This window comes from Saimiri boliviensis, chromosome 16 (genome assembly GCF_048565385.1).
Source record: "Saimiri boliviensis isolate mSaiBol1 chromosome 16, mSaiBol1.pri, whole genome shotgun sequence".
Taxonomy (NCBI): Eukaryota; Metazoa; Chordata; class Mammalia; order Primates; family Cebidae; genus Saimiri; species Saimiri boliviensis.
Window position 1 is genome coordinate 7,321,024 of NC_133464.1, and position 26,762 is coordinate 7,347,785.

Sequence of the window (26,762 nt, forward strand, 5' to 3'; positions counted from 1 at the left end):
AGTTTATTCAATTTTTCATAGGGCAAACCCTTACTATTTGCTATGGTGTAAACGTTTGTGTCTTCTCTCAAATCCAGATGTTGAAATCTCATCATGAATGTGATGGTATTAAGAGGTGGGGCTGTTGGGAGATGGTGGTATTAGGAGCTAGGGCTGCTGGCTCTGCCCTCATGAATTGGATTAGTTCCTATCTGAGTCCATTCAGGCTTCTACAACAAACTACCTCAAACTGGGTCATTTATAACCAGCAAAAATTTACTTGTAAGCAGTAACAGTTCCAGGGGGTGGGGTGGAGGCCGTGAGTCCAAGATTAAGGCACTGGCAGATTCAGTGTCTGGTGAGGCCTCACTCTTTGTTTCATAGATGACTCCTTCTTTGTCTTCACTTGGTAAAGAAGGGGTGAACACGCTTCCTTTGGCCTTTTTTATAAGTGCACTGCTATGGCTTAAATGTATGTGTCTCTTTAAAATTCTTACGTTGTAGCCTAATACCTACTGTAATGACATTAAAAGCTGAAGCCATTTGGTAAGTGATGAAGAAATGAGGCTCCACCCTCTTGAATGAGATTAGTATTCTTACAAAAGAGGTTGACAGGAGTGTCCTAGTACCCCCCCCCAAAACTTTTTTATTTTTGTTTCACCCTTTCGAATTCCATCCCTTCCCTCATGAGAGGACACAGTGTCTGTCGCCTCCTGTGGACCCAGCAACAAGGCACTGTCTTGGAAGCAGAGAGCAAGCCCTTATCAGACACTGAATCTGCTGGTACCTTTATTTTGGACGTCCTAGCCTTTAAAACTCTGAGAAATAGTGTCTATTATTTATAGTCACTCAGTCTAAAGTATTCTGTTATAGCAGTGGGAATGGACTGAGATAGGCACTAATTTTAGTTATGAGGTTAGAGTCCTCATCACCTAATCAACGTCCCAAAGCCCCACCTTTTAACACTACTGCACTGGTGATTAGGTTTCAATATATTAATTTGAGAGGACATAAACTTTCAGACCCTAGAAGTGCCATTAAAAGAGAGCTCAGAGAGCTAGCTCGCCCCTTCCATCATGTGAGGACACAGTGAGTAGGTGCCTTCTGTGAGTGATCTGTGACTCTCTGGGTCCTCACCAGAGACCAGATCAGCTGGCACCTGGATCTTGGATTTCCAACCTTCAGAACTGTGATAAATAAATTTGTTGTTCATAAGCTGCCTAGTTAATGGTATTTTATTATAGCAGTCCACACGACAAATACATTGTTCTTTTTTGTTTCCAAGTTTTCTTGATCATTCATTACGTGATCTTCCATATAAAACTTTAAATTATTTAATTAGTTCTAAGACACCTATCACCAAGAGAATTTGGGACTCTCATGAGAATTGCACTAATTTTGTAATTTGACCTAGGAAGAAGTGGCAATATTTTTGTTACTCACTACTCATCTAAGAATACAGCATGTTTTACATTTACTAGGGCCTTATTACCGCCTTTTCAGTAAAAGTTTATCATAAAGATTGTGTCACTTGTTAAAGTTTATTCCTAAGTATTTTATGGTTTCTGTTGCCATTGTGGAGAAAATGTTATTCCATTTTTAATAGGTTTTTGCTTATTCAAAGGAACAATTTTAATTTTTCTATTTAGTTAAGCTTTATTATTTATTTATAATTTTAAAATTATTTTAAAATTGAGGCACCTAGATTTTCAAGGGTTCCTGTCATCTGCAAATATTTATGTTGCCTTTTCCCTTTGGGGCACAACAGTGATACAGTTTGTTGTACCACATGGGGATGAGGCTTTTGTCGATAGCGTTGAGAAGAGCTTGCTAGCTATGTGCAAGGGCTTTGCACAATATGACGTAGGTGCACATTCCTGCTCTGTCACCTACTAGTTGTGTGACTCTGTGGACCTCAGGGTCCTCATCTCTGAAACGGGGATGATAGTAGTACTTAATTCACAATTTTAAGAATTAAACACTTGTTAATACATTAAAGCATTTAGTACGCACATTAAGCCCTATATAGTAAGCATTCGATTCTATTCATCAAAACCTGCTGCATACTTGAGCTCCTACAAGTCTCATAAGCACTTCAGAAACGGTGGTATCTCCATCCTATGAATGAGGAAACTCAGCTCAAGGCACGTGATCAGCGCAGGGTCACTCGTATACCCATTTTAGGGCTGCCCAACAAGACCAGCTCCTAGAAAATAATGCAATCAATCAACTTCTGCGAGGCGGGACTTACTTAAATCACAGTAAAAGGTGTTTAATTCACTCAACATGGCGTTGGCATTTTACCAGGAAGGGGAAAAAAAGGACATTGAGGAAAAGCCGGAGTCTCCCATTTATTGCATCTCACGCTTCCGCCAAAACCGACGGAAAAAAACGAGTGCGCTCGGAAGCGCCCGCCTACATTCGGCAAAAATCGTCAGGGGGCGGGGCCCACGTTTCGGCACGTTCCTCGCAGGGCATTGTGGGAAGGGCGGCCGGTGCCGCCGTAGCTGCCATCTTAGGGTGGCCTTGCGCTGCGGCTTTCTCGTTGGAGGCGGCCTTCGCGGCGACTGTAGACGTCGGGAAAGGGCACAGAGTCCGCTGGCCGACAGCTTTCCTTCCTCCGGCCTCGGTAGGACCTCCAGCCCGCGTCCGAAGGCGGAGGCGAGGGAACCGGCCGCGCGAGGGGCCTGAGGCGAGCGGTGGTTAGTCAGAGCGCCGCCCGGAAGGATGGGCCGGTCTCGGAGCCGGAGCTCGTCCCGCTCCAAGCACACCAAGAGCAGCAAGCACAACAAGAAGCGCAGCCGGTCCCGGTCGCGGTCCCGGGACAAGGAGCGCGTGCGGAAGCGTTCCAAATCTCGGGAAAGTAAACGGAACCGGCGGCGGGAGTCGCGGTCGCGCTCGCGCTCCACCAACACGGCCGTGTCCCGGCGCGAGCGGGACCGGGAGCGCGCCTCGTCCCCGCCCGACCGCATCGACATCTTCGGGCGCACGGTGAGCAAGCGCAGCAGCCTGGACGAGAAGCAGAAGCGAGAGGAGGAGGAGAAGAAAGCGGAGTTCGAGCGGCAGCGAAAAATGTGAGTGTCGGCGGTGGGAGGGGCCGGGGCGGCGCGGGGCGGGCGGGGAGCGTGGCGGGGACGGCGCGGGGCCGGGGACGCGGCGCGGGAACGGGCCGGGGCGCGGCGGGGCGCGGGGCGCGGCGTTCGGAAAGCCTGGGGCGGGACAGACCCGGGAGTCGTGCGGGGTCTGGGCGAGAGTTTGAGGGTTTGCGCAGAAAGGGCTCAAATGGGAGAAGGCGGTTTTGGCGCGAGAGCGGAGCGGTGTCCCGGAAGTCGGGGTGGAGTCGAGAGAGAAGTCCGGGAGCCAGCGGGCCTGCGGACGCGGAGGGTGGGGAGCGGGCCCAGGTCGCCCCGAGAGGGAGGCGAAGGAAAGAGAAGGGACTTCACCTGGAGATGCCGATCGCAGCTGCCCAGAAGCGTTCTGTGGAGGCTCCGATGGGGCACAGGGTATCAGCACTCTAGGGAATCGCACGCTTTAGGTGGTCTGCCAAAAAAATGCCTTCTCACTTGAGTGTGTTCCTGTTAAGTTGTCGAGGCTGCTTTTTTTCCCCTCGAGCCAACACCGTCACCCCTTTCTTGAGATGCTAAAAAAAAACGGGGAGAGGCAGAGACCTTAAGTGTACAGTGGGATGAGTTATTTGATACTTGAATTCATCTCTGTAATCACCGTCCCAAAGCCTACTCTTTATTTTTTTTTAACTTTATCTTTCTCTAGCAAACAGGTGCAGTTTTGTTGTTTCCCTTAAATTGTACTGCTACAGAAGACAGTTGAATACATGTTTTTATTTTGGCGTTCCTCACATGAAGAGTTTTTATTTAATGAAAACTAGAGTTACAATGTGCTGAAAAAGTCAGCTCTCGTGTATTTCTGGCTATGAAAGTAAATGTGGATAATCCCAAACTAAAGGAACATTTGGGTTTTAAAATGTAGGGATTTGTTGTATGTTTTGCTTTAAGCTCATCATAATTTGCTGCTGAGTATTCAGTTCCCAAAAAATAGATTTGAACAGTCGTACTAACTCCTTATTTAACCAGCCATTCTTGGTCAGTTCTTCCGTGAATATTTAGAAGTGCTCATGAGGCAGGAACGTTACTGAATTTATGATTTTCTTGAGGTGAGTTTATGTGTACTGAATTGTCTGGGAGTTTTGTAGTTTTTTTGTAGTTGGAATTGTGTTAGGTAGGTTTTGCAGCACATACACAATTTGTTTCTAAAACCAAAGTTACTGAAAGGTAGGACTGGAACACTAAAAATACAGAGGAAGCTGTACCTGAAGCTGTTTTGCTTCCAACATTCTTTTAAAACACCTGCAGCACTCATTTTTTTCTGTACTTAGAACTGTCAGTGGCATATATGAAAACACAAAGTAATTGTTTCACATTAAACCTTGATTTTATAAAATCCAACTTTTGGGTTTGGAACAAGGCCGTTAGATGTAAAGCTCTTAAATATCAATAGATGAACGTATGCGTGAGACATTGCTGAGGTAATTTCTTCATGTGAAAACAAAGGAGACCTTCAAAGAGTAATGACTTGCCTTTTGCTAGAAAGCTAAGATTGGTAGAAAATATGAGAAGAAACTTGGTATGCAAAGAATAAATGGAAGCATTTAGCAAGTTTCTCATGGACAGCAGTGAAGAAATTCAGGAATTAAATAATGGGAAATAAAGGAGCTGTATATACAGTTCTCTGGTTTGAGAGAAGACACCAATTGCCAATAGTATTTAGGAGGGAGAAGGGGCCAGGGCTAAAAGCCACCTGTACACTAAGTTCCTGGCATTACTTAGTATATTCTGATTCCTTGGAAAAATGCAAAAGAAACAGTGGAAAGAGTTCGATGTTGGAGCTTTGGGAATGGAAGGAAATAGTTTTCAGTCTTTGTATCCTGTTGGTTAGTTTATTCATTTGGCTAATGTTTATTGAGCATTTAGTAAGTGCCAGGCACTGTGCTAGGTGCTGTTATAAAGGTGATTGGCCTTTCTCCAAGATCTTGATCTAGCTCAAAGACAGATCATTAAGTAGGAGTGACAAGTAATATAAACTGTATAAAGAAACTGTCTTGTGTGGGAGTGCTAAAAAATGAGTGGAGGATATAAGAATATGACAGTGTCAGGCAAGGTGTAGGACATACGTGAATCATAGAGCCTCCTCCCCCAACACCTGCCAAAATAAAGGAAATGGGGGTGGGAGTGGGGGAAATGGTCTTCAAGTGGAATAATCAGGTGGCTGTTGACTTAGAACACAAAGTTCTTTAAATACTTAAGTCATAGAGTGACTGGAGAGGTAAATAGAGGCTGAGAATCATGTTAGGGTTGTTGTATGTCAATTAAAGAGCTTGGATTTCATCCTAGAAACAGGAAGGATTTTAAGTAGGTAAATGACATGGTGCCTTTTTTGTTTTGATTGTTGTATGGGATGGAAACTAAAGAGGTGGGTACAGAAGTTTACACAGGAGTAGTGAGGTTGGTTGTCGGAAAGGACAAGAGGGACAAACTTAAGAAAAATTTAGGGTATATTAAACGAAATGTAGGACTTCAGGGAAAGAATGTTAGTTCTCATGTTTATGGTATAGCTAGTATAGCTATTGCAACTTATCTACCAAATGTTTCAGTAACAACCAAGTGGCAGGTACTGGTTAAAATGTCAGAAACTTTGTGAATAGCGGATAAGGGAGAGGGAAAGGGGATAAGAGAATTTCCATTTGGTGCCTCCACTGTGAGGACTAGTTTTGGATACACTGGACTGAGTTTACCCAGAGTCGATAAAGTGAGACTGAAGCCTAGCTAAGAGGGGCTTCACTGAACGTCAGTGAAACCTTGAGAGTATATGGAATGACCCAGGGAGAGTGTGGAGAGAGAGGAGTGACTGAAAGAACCTTATGATATGTCTGTATTCGCAGTTGGAAAGAGGAAGAAAACCCATGGTAGAAGCAGAAAGGAATATAAGAATGCATAGTGTCAAGTGCACTTTGAAGAAGTCTAGTTGGATGGAGAGAGACAATAAAATAAGAATCAACCGTTGGGTTTAACTAATTAGGAATTCTTTGATAAGATTGGAAACCTTATTGGTTTAGCACTTAAAATTCTGAGGTGTTGAATAAATCACCTACCTCTGACCTTGTTTTTTAATCTGTGAAATGGAGATTATCTGTCTTATTGTGAAAATTGAACATAATGTATTTAAAGTATCTAGACGATAGGTGGCATATAATGGACCTCAATGTGTAATGTTGTTTAATGTAACTTACATATACAGAGCCAGACTGAGCCTTGTGAATTAAGACATGATCTTAAGAGTTGTAATCTTAATTCTTAAAAGGTAGGCCTTTACATTTTTAAACACTGTTGCCCTCAATTTTGGATAGGCAGTTCATACGGTTCAACATTCAGTTCAAAAGATCTCCCTCTCATCTCTGTGTCCCAGCCGTGCGGCGTGTTCTTCTCACCCCTCCCCTACACCAGTAGCACCATTTTCTTAAATGCTATTTTGAGATGCCTGCATGCATGTTGTATTAACTGTTGAAAAAATAGCTGAAAATGACTTGCAGCAAATCAGGAAAATGTCAGCAGCATAGTAACTTACTCTAGCCTGTGATATCCTTAGTTAGAATATCCTCAGTGTTAACTACATGGCAGATTAACAGCCTTCTAGATTAGAGTATCTACACTGAACTGGGATCTATACGAGTGATTCTTAGAAGTAGAATATGTGGACAGCTCATTGTGAGAGCAAAGAAGAGCTTTTAGGAACAAATTGAGTATATGGGACTGCATATTTTTGAAGGTTAAGGCTCCGACAGAACATCACAAGGCCTAGCTGATGTTAAAAATATGTATGTATGTATGTATGTGTGTATTATTTTTTGTAGAGACAGAGTCTCACTGTGCTTCCCAGGCTGATCTTGAACTGACCTCAAGTAATCCTTCTACCTTAGCCTTTCAAAGTGGGATTACAGGTGTCAGCCACTGTACCCAGCCTGTATATGTATGTTTTTTTAATTCTTCTTTTGTTTATGTTTATTATTATTATTATTATTTTGGTGGTTAATTCTGTGCACTTGTCTTTGCCTCTCTGATTTGTCCTGAGAAACCAGTGTAGGGTGGTATATAAGTGCTTGCTTGAGATCATGAGCTTTGACATCTACCTAGGTTCAGAGAAACAGCTCAGCAACATCCAGTGTGCTTGAGTCCAGAAACTTAAGCTCCTTGTTTTTGGTTTCCTCAGTAAAAATGAGATAAATACCCACTGCATAGAAATAATTATGTGATTTAAGGGATGACATGATATATAAAGCTTTTGGCTCAATATTATTTGTTACCTTCACTACACAAGTAAATACTGTTTGCTGATAATTATTATGCGATTCCTAGAAATAAGCCCTTAGTATTGAGTTCCCACATTTTAAAGATGTTTTTAAATAATGGTGTCAGTTACTCTGTATGGAGTAATACTCTGTAAAGTGCTGTCGTGCTGGAGTCTTGCTGTTTTGTTTTGAGTAGTTTCTGTTTTAATGTTCATTGTGAGTAGTGTTTTTGAAATACCTGAGAACACGAAGAAAATGGGACCTAGTATTGGACCATTTCCACTTAAAATCTTGAAGATCTTGGTTTAACGCTTTTCATCAGTATCACCTATTATTGGCAGGGGAATGGATATTCAGCAGAGGAGCATGAGGAAAAGATAAAAGATCATCATGAGGGCAACAACTACTATAGCAAGGGTTTTAAGGAGCGAATAGACTGTTAGATATTAAATGACACCTATTTTGCAAGACACTAATGACCCACTCAAGAACATTCCAGTGCCTCTTATGGGAGTAGGCGCAATATTGGTTTTATCGTTGATTATGATGATGAATTTGCCATCAGTAAAGATGAATACATGCTTAATTCGGTTGTATTTGTGCTCATTGGTTTGCTGAATTAAGTGTTTGGTGAGGGGATAAAATTGAGCTTTCCTTCAGCACTGGTTCTAAAATGTGATTTAAAATTTTTCTGATTACTGAAATAGCATTTTTAATTTTACCAAGAAAAACAGCATTATATTCTTGCTAACACTTGTAGGTAAACAGTTTTGCTCTGGTACCCTGAAACCTGCCTGTTGAGTGGATGGGATGCCTTGCAGTTCCTCCAGGAACAAAGGGAGATAAGCAGCGTTGTGGGAAACCACACTAGGTCATTTTTAATTCTCCAGTGTTTCAGTTGCGCATGGGACTTTACACTTGCCCACCCTTTGGGCTATAAAGTCGCTGAGCTGTAGTTAGAATTGACTCCTTAACAGCAGAGCAACCCACAGCCTGCCTGTATTGCCTGTTATCTGGGCCCTCTGATTTGGTGTAATCGATGGAAATAGAAGCAGGGAGCTGACACCATTCTGATTTGACTTTTGCTGTAAGTAAATTTATTTGGCTCATTTTCTCCTTACTGACCAAATCTGTAGATGAGGCACTGTAGCCATTGTGCTTTTGCCTAGGGATGGACTTAGCTGTTAGAAAAATAACCCTGAGTATCAGGTCTTTTCTACCTTCACCAGATTTCCTAAGTTAAGTTGGCAACTTTCTACTCCTAGGGTCTTCTTTCTGCTTTGTGTGGAGTTTTAATTGGAACTGTGTTAACATTATCTTTTTTTTTTAATAGTACTATAATCCACTTAGCATTGCTAATTAAAAGTCACATTGTACAGTACTGGTTTTGAAATTTTAAATATTAAGTTTCTTCTTAGGCTTTTCTATGTTTACTAATTTCAGAGGAACCAACTAACAGGAGTGAGTATATATATACATTTTAAACTATTATGAAAAATTTACATATACACAAAGGTAGATGATGATTATTTTTATCATCATTCTTGTATACCCATTATCCAGATTCTATATTAGTCAGCCTCGTTTCATTTATTAGTTCTCTTTCCCTTTGGATGAAGTAGAGAAACAACATTTTATATTGAAATGTAGTTTAATTTCTGTTGAAATTGTTGTCTGATTTCCTTTTATATGTTTTCGGTGATTTGATTTTTTTTTTTTTTTTTAAAGTAGTGGGAAAGATACCTGCCGTCATACTGAGCTGCTGTAGATAAAGGCTTGTTGAAACCACTCTTGTAGTGTGTTTAATTGGAAGTTAAGGAAAAGGGGCATAGTAAGTCTTAGGCTTTCTTAACTTTTTTAAAAACTTAGTTTTGGAAGGGGAAAGGGGAGTATTTAAGAAACAAACAACAGATTCCTGAGAATGAGTATTGCAAACATCTAGGCCCTTAAAGGAAAATACGCTTTCTCAAGTACCTACTGTCTCCTTGACAGAAGAGTGTAGAAACTGAAATGCATCAGATTAAGACACATTGGTGTTAGTGTGTTATCACTGTGAATAAGTAACAGGAGTTTGAGAACCCTTGGGTGAGAATTGAATCATCCCCAAGAATAGAGTTGAGTTGAAGTGGACTGGGGTGTTTAAAGGTTACTTAGAAACTGTAAAGTCTTTACTAAACATATAAATTGAATGACTCTCATATGTATGTCAAACAAGTCATCAAAAGATAAAGCTTGCAGTTTTTATTTAATTTTCAGGGTTGTGAGAAAGTTGGAACATGAGTTGGCCTCTTAAGATTTAGATATACTGGAAGAGCCTCAGACTTTATTCATTCTGCACAAATTATTGTCTTAGAGTGCTATTTAGTAGAGGTAATATGAACAATAAATGCAATATAGAACTTTCTAGTAGTCATGTTAGAAACCAGTGAAATTAATTTTAGTGGTTTATGCAAAATATCATTTTTAATACACAAAAATAGGAGTTCATGATTTATGTTTTTCTTCATATTAATTTTCAATTAGTGGCTATCTCTGAATATCATTGGTATAAAATGTGCAGGATTTCCACAGTGGCGCCTTGATAAATGTCAGTAATTTCAGCACAAAATTTTATTTTGAGTAAATTGGTTTATAATATCAAAATGGACTTGGAGTAATTAAACTGTAGTAGCATGCTTTATTGAACTTTTTCTGATAATAAAATACTTTTTTATTCACTTTCCCATTTCTAGAGGAGGTTTTAATTGAAAATTAACAAAAGGAAGAAAAGAGTGAGGAACTGTGAAGCTCTTATATCATTTCAAAACTTAAGTTGGTCATATTTTCAGTAAAAACTATGCACTGTTGCTCCAGCAATCTGAATCTCTTTGATCTGTTTATTCTCTTTTTGTTTAGTGGGAAATGAATTTAGCCAGTCTCAGTTGCCTGCTGCATAATTTCTCCTTACTTCTCCTTAGCTCAGCCCCAGTTAACAGTGTGTCCTCTGATTATAAAGTTGATAACAGAAGTAGATTTTGTTTCAGATTAATCATTTCAAAATTAGAACTAATGAATTAGGCTCTTTGTATACACCTACCTTCCTGTGTTCAGAATATGATAAAGGAAAAAAAAAGATTTTCTATTCATTTGAATTTCTGTATCAGTTAACATCTTGGTATCTGCCATTTCCTTAAATGTGACATGAAAATGAATTCTAAAAATCACTGAATAATATCAGGCTCAATGGCTTGATAGACTTAAAACTAGTTTTGTTTAAACATACAGTTTTAAAAATAAACGTCTAACTCATCTTTTTCTCTTTGTTTGCTAGTCGACAGCAGGAAATAGAAGAAAAACTCATCGAGGAAGAAACAGCACGAAGAGTGGAAGAATTGGTGGCAAAAAGGGTGGAGGAAGAACTGGAGAAAAGGAAGGATGAAATTGAACGAGAAGTTCTCCGAAGGGTGGAGGAAGCCAAGCGCATCATGGAAAAGCAGTTGCTCGAAGAACTCGAGCGACAGAGACAAGCTGAGCTTGCAGCACAAAAAGCTAGAGAGGTAACGCTCGGTCGTTTGGAAAGTAGAGACAGTCCATGGCAAAACTTTCAGTGTTGGGTTCTGCCTCCTGCTCAGTTCAGAAAGAGATGGAATACAGACTATCTAATTCCTTTCTCGTCTAAACTTACATTGCTGCGAAAGTTAATTTTTTAGCCCATTCAGAAGTGCTGACTGATAACTTAAAAGTTGGAAGCTTTTATAAAACATATTCAAGGATACTTTTTGATTTAATGGAACTGGCTGTCTATTTGAGAAGTGTTTGAAACTTTTGCCATGGCTGCAGGACTTACATTCTTTCTTGGGAGGATGGTGGGGAGACAGGGAGTGGTAAAGGGAAAAGGTTAAAAATCCACCTGTGGTTGTATATTCTTCTATTCTATCACTCTTACCTAGACTGTGAGAGGCTTTTGCCTTCAGTCAGATTAAAAAGAGCAGGGCCTAACATTGAGTGATAGCACCTGCTTTGATAAATAGGTTTTCTCACTCTTCTTTTTTTCCTTCTTTTATCCCTCACTCCCTCCCCTAAATCCTGCTTCAGCACAATGGACTAATTCTAGCATTCTGATCATAAGGCCCTCCATTTTCCTAATGTGTTTCAAGGAATCTTTTTAGGAAAAATATCCAGATTATTCATCCACTTTTTTTAGTATCTACTAACAACTCCTTTTTTTCTCTAGAGAGTTATGAAGGAACAGGTTGTCCTTGTCTGGAGTCAAGCTAAACACATGATTTGTTTTATCAGCAGCTGGAGCAGAAGTTGAAAATGTCTTTCTGTGAGACAGTAATTTGCTACTGAAGCTTTATAGCTTGTTTGCACTGATTACTCCAGGATCCAAAAACTTGGTGAAAGTCTCTGAAACACTCAAGGCAAATTACTTTACACCCCTGAGTGTCTATCACCATGGTTTGCATAATGAATATGAATCCCATTGGTGTGTGACATAGGAAATCCTCTAGTTGTATTTTCTTAAACTGAAGTATTTGACTCAAAATAATGATGACTCATTGTCATTTTTCATCTTTGCATTATGGACAATTGACATACTGAATCTCTTTGCTTTCTGATAAGTTTAGCTTTTAAAATGCGTTTTCCCTTGTCCTGTCTTTAACTAGATATACGTGCTTATATTTATAGCGGGTTTCACGGACTATAAAATTGAACATATGAAATTTTTATTTATAACAGTGCTTTTAATGAAGATTTTTTGGAGTAATGGTGCTGTCTTGTAGCGAGTTATTAATCATAGTAAGATTTTTTTCTCTTCATTTGCTTTTTTGTTTCATATTAACAATTTTTTTTTACACGGACACAACCCTCTGACAGTCTTTCCAAATATTAAAATCATTTGAATATGTATGCTGTGATCTGAACACTGCCCAAACCATCAAGCAGTCTTCATACAGTTTGCATTATAAAATCTCATTAAATTCTCCAAGAAAAAATAAGTTGAAGAATTTTATTTCCTGACCATGCAACCCCTGGATTTCTGAGTTTCAGTTCAGATTGTAGATGACAATATAAGCTGCCTTCCGAAATTGTCAACATCTGAATGTTAAGTCCATTTTCCCCATGGAAGAAGCCCGTAGTTCCATGAAGTATGGATTACCATTTGTATTTTTCACTAACAGTAAATGTATTTTTCTTATTAATTGTTTGCCTTAGGAATGATGAATTACATTTTTTGTTCCTTCTTACCATAAACATCTGCATTCCTCAGCTCAGCCTTCCTTGTATGTTGTTTCTTTATAAATGGTTGAGCTGCTGATGCAGGTATTGCCAAGCTAACAGTACAAATCATTTTAAAGAGGAAGCTGGCGCGTATGGCAGCCGAGGAGCACACTCTGCAGGACACTGGACAAGACAGTAAATATTCAACTTTTAATGCTGATTAAAGGAGTATAGGTAAAGAATACGTAGGTATACATAATTGGTGAGACAAATATTCACTTTATTTATATTTTATATATTATTTTTTTAATTTGGTAAATACTATCCAGTTTTGTAGTTGTCCTTGTTGATTTGTGTGATATTAAAGTATTAGTAATAATTGCCAGGAAACTATCATTAGGGAGGGTTTAGTTGGTTGCTGTTTGGACTGGGAGGGATGATTTAAATTTAGTGCTAGAAACCAATTTTAGTGGCTGCACAGTTTATCATTTATCAGACAGAAGGTAGCTATAAAGCTACCTTGTAAGTCATATCAAAAAAGTTCAGAGGAAGATTAGTAAATATTTATCAGTAAAAATAAACATTTTGTTTTTCTAACATCTTAACATATCCTCCCCTTTAGGAGGAAGAACGTGCAAAACGTGAGGAACTAGAGCGAATACTGGAAGAGAATAACCGAAAAATTGCAGAAGCACAAGCCAAACTGGTAAGTGTAAAGCGTATATGAAGAGTGTTTTGTATTTTGCTTTATTTATTTATTTTTTTCAGATTTTGTGGATTGGTTTTTGTGCTCTGTAATTTGAGGTATTTTGAGGCGATTCTCTGGACTAACTTTAAAGGCCTTTGAGGCAAGGATACGAATAATTGAGTAGATTTTTACTTCCAATCTGGACAGAAATCCAAAATTTGCAGTGATTTTAAAACACAGGTTTTCTGGGGAAATTGTTTTGTTCTCTATTCCCAGTTTTTTCTTTCCTAACCTCATTCACATTTCTCCTATGCCAAAAAAATTAATAGCAACAACAACAAAAGCTTGGAGGTGTATTTAAATCAACTGTAATACGTAGCATTTTTCTTTATATTCATTGGCTTGTTACCAGGAGCAGATAGTATATTTTTGCTAGTAAGTGCACCAGAATAATTTCCTATCCCTACTTTATAATCTGTCAAGAAATACGGAGTCTTCGGTAATACGTAATATAGAAAGATGGGGAAAAAGCAAGTTGTAAGCTCCAATTACATGGTATAAAGAAATTTTGTGGTTATAAATGCACAGAAAAACACCTGAGAGGGTCTAATTAGTTAACAGTGGACCTCATTGAGAGTGGTGGTGAAGGGGTACCATAAATAATCTTAATAGGAATGTAAAAAGTTAATGAGGGACAGTTGTTTCTAGAGCGTCATCTTCTGAAAGATAGTGCACTCCAAGTAACAGATAATGCTAGAAGTATTCCAGATAACTTAGTGAACATGGCACAATGGATTCTTGGTAAATATCACCTGGTATTTGTGAAGGCCGTAATTAAATCTGTTGGAAAGCTACAATCTGCTTTTCCAAAGAAAATCTTAAAATCTGCTAAGGTAGCAAAAGCAATAGGAATGTGAAATGGATGAATCATTATAAGTTATATTACTACATGCTTATGAATAAGTATCTGGTAACTTTTTTGTTTTGTTAGTGATTCTGTATAAGGAGAGAATCTCAGTGTAGTTAGGAGGAAGAGGAAAAATATAGATCTGAATTTGAGATTAGAAGGTTGAGATTTGAAGGGTAAATATACTCTGGTTTGTGAGGCATGGATGTTTCAGAAGAGAGAAAAAAAGTGTGACAGTTAAGTCACTGAAGCAAAATTACCAGATAGAACTACACCTCGTTTTAGGACATGTTAAAGAGATTGGGTAGCTCTGCTGGCTTCAGTTTGTGGGTGGCTTGGAAGCTTAGTGTGCCCTGCCAAGATCTTGATCCCTTCTGACCCTATGGTAGCTAGGGATGGGTTGGCCTTCTTACGTTATTCTTAAAAGTCTTCGATTTGCCCCCATGAAAATAAAAATATGACTTTCGGTGTGTGATTACTGGAAAAAATATTGGTAATCATAATCTGATACTTCTCAAATGGTAGTAAATGGCTAGTTTTTATTTTTTAATCCCAGTTTGTTTCAGATTTCTACTTTTGCAAAATTCAGTTAAGACTTGTTGTTGATTTGTCCTGATTGGGGATTGATTAGTTTGTAGATCGTAAGTGATCTACGGGACGTGCTTAACATTAGCATTCTTCTGGATCGCACAGATTTAGATTTGATCAGAGTGTCATCTCTTGTTTTGTTTTTGAGACAGAGTTTCACTCTTGTTGTCCAGGTTGGAGTGCAGTGGTGCGATCTCGGCTCATTGCAACCTCCGCCTCCTGGATTCAGCGATTCTTCTCCCTCAGCCTCTCTAGTGGCTAAGATTATAGGTGCCTCCCACCATGCCTGGCTAATTTTTCTATTTTAGAAGAGACGGGTTTTACCATGTGGGTCAGGCTGGTCTTGAACTACTGACTTCATATGTTCCACCCACTGCGGCCTCCCAAAGTGCTTGGTATGTGCCACTGCTCCCTGCCCAGAGTGACTATTCTGATGGCACGTCTTTGATAAACTTCAGTAAAAACGTATCTGAGGGAAAAAGGCTTGGATTTGAAAAAGTTGAGTAAGACTTTGAACATGCTTTATACATCTGCTTACAGTGTTTGATAAAGTTGGAGGCATAAGAAATCGATGATACTAGAGAAAAGTTTTTATGTGGTTCTATTGGTAGTCCTATGCTTACAGGGAAAGTAGGATGTTAATTGTGTTGGAGGAGACAAAAAATGTATAAAGATGGCAAGGTATGCACTGAGGCCCACTTGGACTTTTATTGCCTTTTTCCCTCCCCTTCCTCTCAATTTTTGAGCTCTATTCTTTAATCTCTATGTATGTTTATTGGAAAGTATTAGGTAAAACATATTCAGAGTTCTATTAAAGTACTGCTTGTAATGTGGGCAGATCATTGTTTTTGATACCATCTAAAGCAAGAAGAATGGGAAGCATTCTGGCCTCTAGAAAGTGATCAATGAGGAAAGATGATCAAAGGTGTAACTGTTTACTAAAATCTATATTGAGAAAAGCAACTTGATGAAAAAATTAGGCAAGCCATTAAATGCTTTTAAATAATTTAATGTATTTTGGAAACGAGGGCAACTCCAAAAAGGTTACTGATCCTATGGAAGTGTTTGGTAAGTGGTCAGGTAATGAGAGAGAATGACGTAATTGCCCTGGGTGGCTTGGGAAACCTTCCTAGAAGGCGTGGTCCCTTGAACTGGGCCCTGATGGATAGTTGGAAATTCAATTAGGAGGCAGACAAGAGTGTGAGGAAATGAATAAAACAAAGGCAAGGGCATGAGATGTTGGGAAAAGTAGTTAAGTAGTAGTCATCCATCCTTACATGCGGTAAAAAGTTTGTGTGGAAAGAGGATTACAGAAAAGGCAGGTTAATAATTAAAATGCCCTGAAAGTGGTGAGGGAGATTTCTTAAACATTTTAACTGTGAAAAAATAATACAGTGATCCTACAGATCAGTAAAGAAGACTAATTTTAATTTCTTAATTGAAAATGAGATTTATACACAAGTAGGATGAGAAGCAGCTACAATACATTTCTGAAAATTTATCTCAACCTCAATCGAGAGGCAGATTTCCCCTTCTTGTCTTTTTCCTTAACAGAACTCCCCGAAAGCCATTGTTTTTCCACAGTGATACAAAGAGACATCTTTATGGGAGTTTAAACGGGTATAACAGTTTCAGAAAATAACAGTAAATCAGTAAATATAAAAAACTTTAATTTTGCCTCTAAGAATTTGTCTCATGAAATAGAATCATATACAAATGAATTTACATACAAAGATAAACTAAGATTATTTAAAGTAGAAGTGTCCAAGTTGTTGGATTTATAATTATTATACAGTGGATTTTTCTGTGGCCAAAAAGTATTTGCTAATTCAGGGGAAATACAAAGTAGAAGGTAGCTAAATACAAAATTTATATATCCAATATGATCCTGTTGTTTTGGGAAACATACTTGCACATCTTAAGAGACAGAAAAATAAGCCAAAATGCTAAAAATACTTACCTCTAATTGGTAGGCTTATGTGTAACTTTATACTTTGCTTCAGTTTCTACATGTTCTGCAAGTCATCTATGTTGCTTTTGTGATCACATAATAGTAAAGATCACATAATAGTAAAATTTAAGCCATACTTTTGACTTTTAAGTAGGCTTTTGTGACAAAAGTTCACAGATTGAACCCTGTAATAACTAATAAGGAATGTGTTAGCCTAGCCACATGAGCTCACCCATATATGAAAATTATTGTTAAGTGCTCTAGTCCATGGGTAGTTACTTTTTTTTTTTTTTTCCCAATTCCACATTGTGTACCAAGATATTTCATTTATCAGCAGAGACCAAAAAACGTCCCAACCAACAAACATACTTTATTTACAAAGTTAAATCCAAATATGACTTGTCACGGCTTTTTGGCAGATTGTTCCTTGTTCTTGAGTTAGTGTTGGCAACATATAACTATCTTCAGATATTTGAAGGGCTGTTAATACAATGGAAAATTTTAATCTTGCTTTGTTAAAAATAGTGCTTGAAATTTTTTGAAGTCTTCTTCATGGTGTTTTTATGATGTGCCTAAGAAGATCTCAGATACTGTTCTGAAACGTATGTGAATTTTACTTTTCTCGAGAGGGAAACAGACTTAAAAATTGGGAATAGATTTTGCTGTAGAATAAAATACTCTTCCAGAAGGTTGTGTCAGCAGGAGGAACAAACCTTCAATCTATTCCCTTGTCAAGATGGTAAAATATAAACAATGCAACCTGTTCTAGTTAATCGGGTGTAAATGCCTAAACTATAATGATTGATAGTTTTTAACAAAATTATAAGTAACATTGGTCAAAGGAAGAACAAATTACTTTTGATGAGAGACAGGGGTGTTCTTTGGGGTTTTAAAGTATATACAGGTTACCAATTTCTAGATTTACAGGTCTCTTTACTAATGAAATAATATCCTTGTCACCCCTTGCCAAGTTCATCATGTTAGATACCACTCTGTGTCTCACCAGTTTGAAAGAGGAAAAAAATAATGCCATGTTCGAAAGTTGCTTATGTATCAATTGTGCATCACATACGTAAGTTTAAAATAAACCAGAGCTTGCTTTACAATAGAGAGATGGCTCTAGGAGTTCTTAGAAAAATGTAAGCAGGGATTTCTTTTAAATAAGTTTGTATGTTAGGCTGAAAAATGCCTTCTGTCCTCCCTCCATATAAAATAATCTATATTCTAATGCCTGGAATTTGAATGTGCCCATATATGACAAGCAGGGCAGGGCTTTTGTAGATGCGATTAAGTATCTTGCAGTGGGGAGTTTATTCTGGATGACCTGGTGGGCCCTAAATGCCATCGCATGTGTTCTTATGAGAGAGGCAGAGGGAAATTTTAGCATATTGCACAGACAGGAGAAGAAAGCTAAGTAAAGACAGAAAGATTTGAAAATGTTGGCTTTAAAGACTGAAGTGATGTAGGGTGAAGCCAAGGAATCCTGGCAGCCACCAGAAGCTGTAACAGACAAGGAACAGACTCCCCCGTAAAGACTCTAAAAGGAGCGTAGATACCCTGCCGACACCTTGCTTTCAACGCAGGGATACTGATTTCAGACTTCTGTCCTCCAGAATAAATTTATTTTGAGCTATTTAGTTTGTAGTATTATGTTACCTAGAAATATAGAAGTGGTTTTGGAATTGGACAGTAGGGTAGAGTCTTCAATTTTGAGTTACATGATAGAAAATGCATACATTACCATTAAGGCTGTTGGCAGAAATACGTATTTTAAAGGTGCTTCTGGTTAGGGCTTAGAAGAAAATTAGGAACATATTGTAAACTGGAGGGAAAGAGATGCTTTTTATATAATAATAGAAAGCTTGGCTGGATTGGGTCCTAAAGTTGTGTGTAAGACAGAACTTAAAACTTTCTCATATTTTGCTGAGAAGAATTCTGAATAAGTTTTGAAGGTGTAGTCTGGTTTCTTTCTGTTGATAGTAAAGTGGCAAGAAGAGCTAAATTGCTGAATGAACTGATAAGTATAACAAGAACCACCAGAACTTGATGTTGGGAAAATCTCAACATCAAGTTGGTAAAAGATGTTCCCTGTTAGAAAAGCTAGTTCTGGAAAGACGGCCAAGGGTGTTGCTAGACAATCTTTTGTTATTGTTGAAGAGACTGTGCATGTAAATCACAGGTTCCTATACTATCTCAGTAAAAGCCAGAAATAGATGAGATTATCCAGGAAAGATCCGTGGAGAGCTGTGTTTAATGATGTGACATGTAGGGGACTTCCAAGTTTTCTTAGAATGTTGTATCAGCAGAAACTGCCAACTAGGAATGAAAAAGATAGATGACATGATGAAGGAAGGTGTCCAGACTCCTAACAGAATCCACGCACATAGGAAAAGATGATGTGAAGACAAACACAGAGATTTGAGCATATTGGCCTTGGAGTGTAGGGTCCACGCACCGAGAAACTGGCAGTCACCAGAAGCTGGAAGAGGCAAGGAGTGGATTTTCCCCTAGAACCTCTGGAGGAAGTGTATCCCTCCCAACAGTTTGATTTTTGTTCCAGTGATACTGAAAAATTTCATCCAGCTGTGGTAATTAGTTACAGTGGCCACAGGAAATTACATTGTTAGAAAAAGAACCAGGGTATCTTATAGTAGTGTGAGCATTTATGTAAGTTGAAATGGCACAATAATTAGGAAGAATAAGGCACCAAATGTAAATGTCAAATGTTTTAATTTGAAGTGAAGATTTCAGTAAGTCAGGTAAGGATTTTCAGAGAGTGAGATGTTTGTTCCTGATTGTTAAGATTAAAAGTTGGTTTAAGACCTTGTGTTAATGTATTTGGGACAGTAAGTTAGAAAATAAATTCCTGAACACTAGTAAGTGTATTGGCATTGTGAAGGATGAGTTTGTAGGACATAAACTGGAAACATGAAGCCACTGAAGGCCAGTCAAACGATGGAGCCTTGTATTACCAAAGTAGCAGTTCTTAGAAACTGTAAGGGAAAACTGATACACTTGTTGAGTGAAGGGGTATGGAAAAGCCAGGGTGGTATGGGACCAGTGAGGGGGAGTTTGTTGTAGGAACCAGAAAAGACCCTCCTGATGTAATCATTCATAATACACTCATGCCAGGTATCCTCAAACATTTAAGGAAAACTTAGTGCACAAAATGGAGTGAATGACCAAGACAGAAGAACTGGTGAAAAGAGAGAATGTAGGAGGATACAGAAGATTAAAAGAGCCACATCTAGAAAATACTTATTTCTGTGAAATTTTAGAACAGAAAGTATAAAGAAAATCCCAAAGACATCAGATTTTCCTAGGCAAAATGATAGAGCAGTCTCTCAGAGCTCCCATTCAGTGCTTTTTGTACATAATACTGCATACAAGCTCAACCTCAGTCACTTCCTCCTTTTGAAACAGTTGTCTTCACTTCAGGTAACTGAAATCCGAGGAAATGTTATCTAAGGTTGAAGTTTCAAAAATGATTTAAGGTTATAAAGGTAACGAGGGGAGTTAAGAAATAGGTGGTGGTATGAATTTAGACGGTAGCTAATAGTATTCCACAATGATGTTTTGGCATATTAGATACCCTAAGGAGGTAAGTGTCAGAATAAACACGTTGTCACAGGGATGAAGGGGATCCTTGTGTTTTACCCTTCTGTTATTTAACGTTGGCATGTGGAATACCTTAGAAAAATTTACTGACATAGTTTACCAAGTGTTAGAACGAATCATATCAAATTTTTTTTATTCCTTGGTTATCTAAAGTGGGATATACGTTATAAAAGTTATGGAAGGGAAGCTGAAGGAATTAAAATTATAAATGGCAGAGCGGATAAGGCTATCTTGGAAGGTTTAAAATGTAGAAATCCACGTTTCTGAATAGTGGCATAGTTTCTGATTGTGCTGTATTTCATCTATTTCTATAATCTTGATAATGTTTCTATGTTTGGATTTTTAAAATTTTATTAAGTTATACATATTTAAATAGAAAATAGGTTTTAGTATCTCTGTAAAAGGGATTGTTGCTAAGGGACTACCTTGATTAAATTTATAGACAGTTTAAGGAGGAGAATGCTTAGAAAAGTAAGCTTTATAAAACCAGTACATCCTCTGGTTAAAGAAGGTAGGGCAGAGATTACTGGGAGGGGTAAGTAGGCCTTTTAACTATAATGGGACATTTTATTTTTGTGTATTTCTTCTCACCAATCACTCTTTAGCTTGGGGTATAAGGTTGAAAGTCACCTTTGTGAGATTGAACCGGGTTATGGGCATAATGGCTAGGAGGGTCTGCCCCAGTGTAATGGTTCTGGTGTTGTGGATGTTACCTTTCCTCTTGGCCTCCAAGCTGTCCACCACATAATACTTGTTAGTGAGCTTAGTATTATTCATCGGTATAAATATGTCTATGCATCTTCAACCCCCCAGTCCAAATACTGCTTGCTTCTGCATAAATGTGAAACAAGCAGGGAAAGGAGCAATGGTTATATTCTATGACAAGTAAAGTTATCAGGAAAGAAAAAGTTACTGCAGAGGGTAGGGTTTAAGAATATACCTATCAAGTAGGGTATACGATCGTACCACACTTACAGATGGTGGATGAACAGGAAACCAACTTTCATCACTTGAGAGGCACTTTATCAAATGAGAGATGACTGTTAGTGTTTGAATAGTTTTTTTTTTTTTTTAATTTCATCAAAGTGTAATTGAGCAAGTAAAGCCATAGTAGAACAAAATACCAATATTTGTATATAAAGACAGGATATTCACCTTCTCATTTTTAAATCATTGCATTAAATACTTCTAGTAGGCACTATATGCTTAGCACTGGGGATTAACCTTGTTGAGCTGTAGTCCCAGAGAAAATCAGCTCTTCCGTACATACGCACACAAAACTCCTGTATTTGTAGACCTAAATGAAGAAACTTGATTCTTTACCTAAAGTACAGAATTAGTATTTTCTCTGAAGGAAGTTGCTTTACTTGTTTTTAATTAGGTAAAATGATCACATGGTTCAAATTTTGTTTTTTTCAGGAAGAGAAACAGTGAAGTTCCTTTACCCTTCTTCCCGCTTCCCCAATCCCCACACGAACACCACTTCCAAAAGGTGTATTCAGTTAACGGGTTTTTTTAATCTTTTCAGACTGTCTGTAAATGCTTATTCAGGCAGATACAAATGCGTTAATATTTTAATTCTTCCTTTATTGCACAAAAGTAGCATGTATATATGGAACTTTCTTTTTATTCACTTAACAGTGTAACTTGGAGATCTTTCCTTTGCAGAACATAGGGACCTCCTTTTTTCCTCTTTCTTGTTTGTTTTTAGCAGCTATACAATATTCTGCTTTATATAGCTTCCATAATTTATTAGTGAATCCATTTTGGTGGACGTTTGGGGTTTTTTCCGTTTCTTTTTTTTTTTTTCTATAAACTTTCGTAATAATGTAACCTTGTAAATGTATTAATTTTGCATGGGTGTTCAAGTATATAATAAGGTAAATTCCAGAAAATGGACTTGCTAGCATAAAGTATTACGAAGATACAATTTTGATGGTGTCAAAATGCTCTTTATATGATAGTATATGTGTGTTAGTCCATTTTTTTGCTGCTGTAACAGATACTGGGTAATTTATAAAAGTTATTTGGCTCAGGGTTGTGGAAGCTGGGACGCCTAAGAACATGGCACAGGCATCTGGTGAGGTCTTCACATGGTGGAAGACACCGTATGGCAAGCAAGCTAGATGGAGTGGGCCCTCGAGAGAGAGGTCGTGGCTGGACTCATCTTTTTATCAGGAGCCCATCCCCACAGTAACCAACCCACTCCCCACTCAGGTGATAATAGAATTAATCCATTCACGAGGATGAACGTCTCATGGCCTCATCACTGCTTAAATGCCCCACATTTTAATACTGTTAAAATGGCAATTAAATTTCTAATAAGGAACTTTGGGGGACATGTTGAAACCACAGCAATGTGCTGTCACACATTTGGATTTCTTTCTTACAGGGTAAAAAAATGGTATCTTTGTAATTTTAATTAGATTTCTCTTATGGATTAAGGTTGTGATGTTCTACTTTATGTCCTTTTCCCCTCACCCTCCAGAGTTCTAGTGTGCTTTCCCAGGGTTGAGTTAGAACCTTAAAAGAAAGTGAGTCTTGAGTGTTTATATTGATAAAATGTTTCTTCGGCACATGCACACATGCAAAGAACCTCTGCTACATCTTGATTCAGTTGCACACACTAAGCTCTTAACCCTAAATGTGTGATTTATTTAAAAAAATGTGATTTATTAAAACTGGATAAAGTGATTGGCATATGAATTCACTAATGACAACTGGAAGCAGGTAATTCTTTTTGTTGTGAATTCTTATCAGTGAAAATCTAAGGAAGAGTGGCTGTTTGAAATCTATTCTGATATATACAAGTAGGATTTCCATAGGAGGAAAGAATGGCATGAGCAAAAGACGGGGAGCCAGATAGAATTTAGAAGAGTAGTAGGACCACAGCTGGTGCCAGGTTATAGAAAATGTTAAGTCTTATGGAATCATGCTAATTTAGGAGATTAAGCTATATGCCATGGATAGTAGGTATCATTGGAAATTTGAGGACAAGAAAGAGTGAGCAATGGTCAAGAAAGATGAGTCTGGCAGTGTCGTGTAGGGTGGATTGAAGGATACACTGGAAATGGGCACCATTTTAGATGTACCAAAGATAACGTGGCCCTAAACTGGTATGCTGACGAACGTAAACTCTAGGTAGAGAATATAAAACAAGAATTAACATGACTGAAGAAGGAAGAGATGAAACACAGCAATAGAATTTGAGTGGCAGAAGGGAAAGTGTAAAAGGCAGATTTGTTTTAGGGAGAAAGTGGAAGAATTTAAATCTTGAACATGTTAAAATTTTGAAGCAAGTCCTGTGTCTCCCAGATGGGTGTGTCCAGTAGCCAGGTATTATAAATGTAGCATACGAAAATGGTTTTAGAGAGGTGTATTTTAAGATACATTTTAGCGCTCTGTTGCATTTTCCACCTTGCTTACCTTGCCAGATTCTCTCACTGCTTGTAATTTCTGATCTTTGTTATCTCCGACCTTACTTGACTGACTTTTATTTGCTCCAACACCTGTTTTTTAGTCTTCACCACATTGCTGTCTACACCTCTTTTTGTTCTTCCCTTTTTGTTACTTAAGATAAAATTTAAACATTTTGTGTTGCATACCAAAGTCCTGTTACCTTTTCCATTTTCCTCTGTCATAAAGCCTATAATCTAGGCACATTGCACTTTATTAAAAAAAAAATCTCAATGGAGACAAAAGAAGCGATTGTGTGGAAAATCATAGTGAACAGAAGAATTTATTTGAATAAAGAAAAAGTCACTGATTTTGATAGTTTTTTTGACCATCCAGAAGATACTTTTAGTAGAATAATGGAGATGGAAGCAATGACCTAAAATTTGACTTGGAATGCGAATAGGTAGGCAGTTCAAAGGATACAGTGTATGTTTTAGCATCACTGTCAGATAGAGAGGACAAAGGCGAAATCATGATAATCGATACTAAAAATTCAAGGGTTAGAACAGGCTTTCTCAGCTTTGGCACTGATGAGGCCATCTGTGTCGTGGGTGCTGTCTTCTGCATCGTAGGATGTGTAGCATCGTCCCAGTCTTCTACCCACTAGATGCAGGGAGTCATCCCCAGTTGCAGCTGCCAGAATCATATCCATGCACTGCTTAATGTCCCCTTGGGGAGAAGGTTAAAATTGTGCTTGGTTGAGAATTGAAGATGTGTGTATGGTATCTCTAGGAAGCATGAGAAGGGCCTTACTTTGGTAAAGGGGGAAATCTTCTGTAGAAGGATGCAGGAAAGAGGTTGCTTGAGATGGAAGGAATTGAAGTCACTGCAGGAGTGGAATCAATTATACCAGCGTCTCTCTGAAATTAGGTAGCACTTTATAGTTAGCCAGGTTCAGAAGGTTTTCTAATTGTTTTCTTCAGGTAATTGGGTCTATAGTGTTTCTCGGTTCTACTGATACTATAATATAGTCCCTTTTTTCTGGCATGATTTGACCACACAAAAGCCCAAATGGACATTTTTTTTTCCTGTGTGGTTTTTTTTTTTTTTTTTTTTTTTTTGTAAGTCCTTCTAACTATAAATATAGTAACTGGTAGATAACCTACTCTTTCAGTAAATCCATGCCTTGGTTTATAATTGATGATCTGTTAATCTGATACATTGAAGTTAGAGATAAAAATAGGTACAGAACAAAATCTTGTGATCTCAACATGTGATTTGTAAAAATTAATTTCCATTTCCAAAATGTGTAAGTGCTTTTCCGTAATTTGTTTGTTTATTTTTTATTAAAAATGAAAGGTAGGAAATGTAAATACAATTATTAAAGGGCTCTCTTTTAATTTTATCAATTCTTTTTTGTCTACCACTTAAACTATGTGACCTTAGTTAAATTTTATGACACATATCATTGTAAGTTGTTTCTTGATAACTAAAATAATGAGAAGGCATGGAATTCATAGAAAGTCCTTGTTCTTACCCCCTTTTTTTGCATTAAACACTTTTTTTGTAGATACATAAGAAGATAGGCCTGTTCTGGGGGTACATATGATAATTTTTAATACATTCATATCATTAATTTTTACCTTTCCCTTTCAGGCTGAAGAACAGTTGAGAATTGTTGAAGAACAAAGAAAGATTCATGAGGAAAGGATGAAACTAGAACAAGAACGACAACGTCAACAAAAGGAAGAACAAAAAATTATCCTGGGCAAGGGGAAGTCCAGGCCAAAACTGTCCTTCTCATTAAAAACCCAGGATTAAATTGCAAACTCTGAACTTTTTACAAAGAAAAATGGAAAAACTTTGTATGGTAGCTTCATGTTGAAGTGGTTTTTTGTTTTTGTTTTTGTTTTTTTAATTTGTAAAATCCGGAAAGTTAGCTTGTTCTAATAGGGGCTATGCTCTGCAATTACCTTTTATTTTTTTTTCTTCCACTAAGTCAAATCCTTATCAGATCATTGTTGTCTTCTAAAGAGTGATATATTTTTCACCTGTTTGGATTCTATATTAGTGGTCTGAGGAAGAGCAGATCACTTTGTAAAACTATGGATGGTCTGATAAGGCTTTTACTGACCCCACTGACTTCAGAGTTATACTCTGTTTGCTACATCATAATGCTGGTTTTGCTGACTTTTTGTTTTTTTATATATTTATAAAAAAAGAAAAAGTTGGTAATTGCATTGGGAGATTCCCAGGGTATTACTGGACCTATGTGGTGTATTGTTAAACCAGTGTCCTTGTGATACTGTTGCTCTTGATGTTCCTGATACAGGTAAGGAAACAGTTGGTCAACTCTGATACAAAATATATATACAGTTCAGTATTGTCTCTGTTTAGTTTGTGTTTATTTCATTGACAAAATCAAACCAGCATTCCCCATTGTGTAAATAAATGATTTTGCTGAATAAAGTAAAGTCTTAAATTCATATGTTGAAGCAATTCTTTTTAAAGTTATGTTAAGTCTTAAAGAGGGTGGTTCACTTTTTGATGGTCAACGATTTAGAAGTCTTAGAACTTAGATTTCCTCTTGTTTATACTTTTAACATAGGGTTTATATGTACATTAAATGTACTTGTGAATTAGTATTTAATGGCTATTTTTACAAATATCAACTTTATGCTAATAGAGGAAATAGCATCATTGTGACCTTTAAGAAAGACTAACAAAACCCAGAAGATTTAAATTCTCAAACCTGTGCCTCTGTTTTAGGATATAAGTATTATCACCATGAATTATACTTAATTTAATAAAGACTAGAAAAATGCTTTTAAATTATGGAATCTTAGATCATTTTCAGAGTGGGCCATCAGAAATAACTTAGCTTTATACTGTCAAAGGCTAAGATGGTCAAGTCATCTTCGTTGTGTAGTGTACTTGCACGTTTATTTTTAGGACAAACACATTTGAACTTTATGAATTTTTTTTTTTTTTTTTTTTTTGCATGTGGAATCTTAAGGATGACTAATTTTATACAGTAAAATCTGCCTCATTTACTCTTACATATGTTTAA

At 37.7% G+C, this 26,762-nt stretch overlaps 1 protein-coding gene across 1 annotated transcript; it reads left to right on the forward strand.

Moving 5' to 3' along the window:
* The first annotated feature begins 2,444 nt into the window (after positions 1-2,444).
* Positions 2,445-26,178, forward strand: ARGLU1 (arginine and glutamate rich 1). The gene is made up of 4 exons (XM_003928240.4): positions 2,445-3,053; positions 10,650-10,875; positions 13,167-13,250; positions 25,349-26,178. The coding sequence occupies exons 1-4, from the start codon at positions 2,707-2,709 to the stop codon at positions 25,511-25,513; spliced, it is 822 nt and encodes a 273-aa protein (XP_003928289.1). The 5' UTR covers positions 2,445-2,706; the 3' UTR covers positions 25,514-26,178.
* Positions 26,179-26,762: the final 584 nt, after the last annotated feature.